General features: G+C 29.8%; 1 protein-coding gene across 1 annotated transcript; it reads left to right on the top strand.

Annotated features, from left to right (window-relative positions):
- Window positions 1-389: 389 nt before the first annotated feature.
- LOC137831688 (zinc finger protein GAI-ASSOCIATED FACTOR 1) lies at window positions 390-3,981 on the top strand. The gene is made up of 3 exons (XM_068639468.2): window positions 390-786; window positions 1,693-2,089; window positions 2,789-3,981. The coding sequence occupies exons 1-3, from the start codon at window positions 573-575 to the stop codon at window positions 3,663-3,665; spliced, it is 1,488 nt and encodes a 495-aa protein (XP_068495569.1). The 5' UTR covers window positions 390-572; the 3' UTR covers window positions 3,666-3,981.
- Window positions 3,982-4,891: the final 910 nt, after the last annotated feature.

Raw genomic sequence — 4,891 nt, 5'->3', positions numbered from 1 at the left:
TAATTCAAATTACTCTTTCTATATTTAAATATAAGCAAAATACCTAATTTCTGTTAATTAATTACGTTTATTTAATTTCTTATTCATATAAAAAATTACATTTCTTGAAATATTTATGTAGTTAGAGATCGTGTTCAAATTTAAATTTAAGAATATTTCCAATTAAATTAGTTCAATTTTGTTTATATTTCAATATATCAAACCTAAACACTTTTTCCTATATTATTTACGTTGTTGAGATAATATCATATAATTTCACATTTATACACATATGTTTTTTATAATTATGTACTAATTTTAAATACAATATCACACCAACAGGTGCATTAATGTAATTTTTTTGTTCTGATTATTGTTTTAATATTCTACTGCAGTGCACATCCTAATATATATAAATGTTGGCTGAGTCGTACTAATCTCCACATCATAAGAAGGAGAGTTTCGTGGGTTTTGTCTATATACCTCACTTCCACCAAACCCATCTTCTTTCTTTCATTTTCCTCTCATTTTCCCTTTGCAAGAACCAGAGAGTGAAAACAAACACTGGTTTGGGAAGAAAGAGAAGAGAATCAATGTCAAACTCAAACATCACAAGTTGTGATAGTTGGAGCTTCTCCACAGAGAACACTGGAGAAGATGCAGGAGCAGTTAAACAGAAATTAGAGATGCTTGGCCAACTCCACAGTCCAAATTCAAACACTTCAACCACAACAAATAACAGCAATGGCTCAAACACAACTTCACAACCACCTCACAAGAAGAAAAGAAACCTACCAGGAAATCCAGGTCATCTCATCACTTCCTTAACCCTTTTCTTTTTCATCTCTACCAGCACCAACATTCTTGAATTTAAGTTCATGGATTATCAAATTAAGTTGTTAGTGATTGAGTTTCCATGTACTAAAAGTTGTTGTGTGTGTATATATTCATCTTCTTCTTCAGCTTTTCTCATTAATTCTATAGCTAGAGTTTACTTTATATGCTACTACCCAAGACTGGTTTAATTGAAACAATCTCTCATCAGAAAACTCTCACAATTTGCTGGATAAAATAACATGGTAATTATACTATGTGTAAGTGTAAAAGTGGAAAGAAGATATGCAGAAGCAAGATTTGATAACATTTAGGTGAATTTGATTGGCTTGAATGCTGTTTGAATTGGGGAAGAAAACTAGGATGTGTGTGTGTTAATTCAAAAAATGAATAGCAAAAAAGGTTGAATTATTGGTGAGTGATGAAGTGTGGTGGAAAGAAGAAGCTCAATTATTGCCTGCAGGGCTTCACAATCATTGTAGTTCACTGTTGACTTTTCTTCACTGCTGGCTTGATCTCCAACTTTTCCTTTATTCTTGTTTCACACTTGTTTCAACCAAAAGCTTCATCATACTTATTTTTTCACTCCTCAATGTGAACAACCATTCCACTAACACAATTTTTTTTTTCTTTTTGAATTGCAAAATTATTTTTATTTTTTTACTTTCTCATATTATAAATTGAATATAATAAGATGTTTATAAAATAAAGATTTTGGGGTTTGCTTTCGGTGCATGTCAAATTAATAATTAATGTTGAAGGTACTATACTTGGACTAGGACAAGGAAACATGTGCATGCACACCTATATTCTATAGTTAAAAAAATAAAATAATAATAATAAATAATAATAATTTTGGTGTGAGTGGCACGTGTGCAGACCCAAATGCCGAAGTGGTAGCTCTGTCGCCGAACACACTGGTAGCCACAAACAGGTTCGTGTGTGAAATATGCAACAAAGGGTTTCAAAGGGATCAGAACCTTCAATTGCACCGTCGAGGGCATAACCTACCGTGGAAGCTGAAACTGAGAACCACGACGGAAGTGAAAAAGCGCGTTTACGTTTGTCCCGAAGCCTCCTGCGTCCACCACAACCCAGCTCGAGCACTGGGCGATCTCACCGGCATTAAAAAGCACTTTAGCAGAAAGCACGGCGAGAAGAAGTGGAAATGTGAAAAGTGTTCAAAGAAATACGCTGTTCATTCTGACTGGAAAGCGCATTCCAAAATATGTGGAACCAAGGAATACAAATGTGACTGCGGCACCATCTTTTCCAGGTTCAAATTAATCTTCTAATTATTTTTTTTTTGTTTACTTTTAAAATGTTCTAGATTAAATAATTGAAAATTCCTTACTTTTTTTCTTTCTTCACAAATCAATCTCATTTTTATGCTGTTTACATCAGCTTTCAATGTTATTTTCACTTTTTTTTTAATATAAAAACTAATTTTAATGATAAAAATAATTATTTCTTATATTAAATAAATTAGTTATTATTTTATATATTAATAAAATTATTAGTATTTAAATTATTTTTTATGATTGATAAATAATTTTTAGTTTGATGTTTATCAATTATTTAAATTCTGATTGTTTAAATCTTGATAATTAAGATATCTATTTAGAAACTATTTATAGATAATAAAATTTAATTAAAATATTAATAATTTTTTTAATTTTTAAAATAGATTTAATTTAATTAATATAAAAATTAATTATTTTTTATTTTTAAAGTTTATTTTTATTTAATGATGTTTTTGTAGTGTAGGTTGAAAATTCCCAAAAAAATCTCATTCTCTAAGCATGTCATTTTAATGAGTGGTATTTTAAATTCACTGAAAAACTTTTAATTTTTATTTTTCATCTTATTATCTTTATTCTTTTCACTCAGATTATATATCCAGTGTGGGTTCATGTTAATTCTGTTAATTTAATTGTATTATAACTGAGTGCATAAATTTAATTATGATCTGCAGAAGAGACAGCTTCATCACACACAGAGCTTTCTGCGATGCACTGAGTGATGAGAACAACAAATTCAACGAAGCAAGTATCATGCATGGTTCAAACCTGCAACCACCAATAATCCCAAACCTAGTAGCATCACTACCAATCAATACCAATAATCACAAGCAACCATTATCACTCCCTCACGACCTCATTGCAACAATTCCACCAAAACCCTTTAACAACAACATCTCAGCATTCACAAGAACCCTTTCATCCACCTCTTCTCCCTCTCAACTCTGCTCAAACTCACCAAACATCAACATGTTTGAGGAAAATGCTCAGACTCACATGTCCGCCACAGCACTGCTTCAAAAAGCTGCGCAAATGGGTGCCACAGTGAATAGTAGCAACAACAGCATGATGACAGAAAAGGGCTTTGCTACAAGCATGGCACCACCATCATATGGGGTCATGAACCACCACCACATTCACAGTCAACAAGACCTCTCTCACTATAATAACTTCCATGCAAATGGGACGATGATGGATGGTGGTGGCAATAGCATGGGATCAGGAATGAGTGGTTTGGATATGTTTAATGCTATATTGGATCAAAGTAAGGCCTTGTCGAAGATCATAGAGCAGAACAACCGAAGCAGTTACAGTGATGTTTTGCATGCAATGAACAATGGTAGGTCAACAACTTCCATTGATGTTGGTGGAGCTAAAGGGGGTGAGAATGTGATGACTTTGGACTTGTTGGGGATAGGAGGAGGTGGTGGTGATGGAAGTTTCTTTGGTGGTGAACAGTCAGAACTAAAGATGGAATATGGAGAAATTAGTCAAATAAGAATTCAAGGCTTGAACCAGTTTCAGCAACAAACAGCAGCATATGAAAATTAAGACATGGTGACCTTGCTGGGGAGGGAAAAATAAAATAATGTGCATGTTTCTGATGTAGGTGGAATTTTCAGCTTTAGTTCTATGAACTAATTTCTTTTCTCCCATAAATAATTTAGTATTACACTGCAGAAATCAGTGTGTGGATCTTTTGGTCCCTTTAAGTTAGTGTTCATTGTTCTGTGTCTTGAAATGGAATAATGGTCCATATATAAAGTTCAATACTGAGCAAAAAAATAGTTAATTCAATGTGTACACTGCAACTCTCAAATTCACTCACATTCCCTTTTTAGCTATATATGCTGGAAATTTGTTGGGACATTTTATTTGAAGTTTCATTATATATATTATCACTTTGCTTTGTTTTATCATATGTTTTTCAAAATACAAGTAAAAATTATGATATACATGTGTTATGTATTGACAATTTAGACATTTTTACATTATTTCCTTTGTCCTATTGTAATTTAAGTTTTCTCACACATATTAAAAATAATAATAAATACATCATTTTTTAAGATAGTTCTACTAAAATATATATATATTTTTTAAATTCATTACTTTGATTAAATAATGTAATAATAAATCGGTAAAAATAAAACTTTATTGAAAGGTAAAAATAAAATTTAATTTTTTGGTTAGTCAATTATAAAATAGGAAGTACATTATCTAATCATAAACTATTATATATGATAAATTTATTGATTTCAAAGTAATCATATTAAATGTCATACGACTAATGGTTAGTGCTTAAATGATGAGTGTAAAATCATTTTATATTAATATTGAATAATCATAGATGCCAACAATTAATTACCTATTTGATCAAATAAGAGATATATTGACAACATATTTTATAGTTGAAGCTTACTGAATTTTCAACTAATATATATATATATATATATATATATATATATATATATATATATAGTAAGGGAATATTTCATAAATAACTTAATTTCAAAATCAATGTTACTTTTGTAAATATATATTTAGTTAATTAACATAAAAATTAAATATCATCAATACATTGATAATTAGTTAGTAAATAGAAATGGAAATATGATATTGAAAAGTTAAACATTACTAAATAATAAAGAGATTTTTTTAATAATATATGTATATACATATATTATTTTTTCATAAAATATTTAGGTGTCAAATATCTATTATTGTTTATAAACTCATGTAATTTTGTATTTACATATCGTTATTTTAATTGTATTATT

The sequence above is a fragment of the Phaseolus vulgaris genome, chromosome 6 (genome assembly GCF_051622355.1).
Source record: "Phaseolus vulgaris cultivar YP4 chromosome 6, ASM5162235v1, whole genome shotgun sequence".
Classification (NCBI taxonomy): Eukaryota; Viridiplantae; Streptophyta; class Magnoliopsida; order Fabales; family Fabaceae; genus Phaseolus; species Phaseolus vulgaris.
The sequence above is the reverse complement of the archived record's forward strand: the minus strand, read 5'-3'. Positions and strand labels throughout refer to the sequence as shown.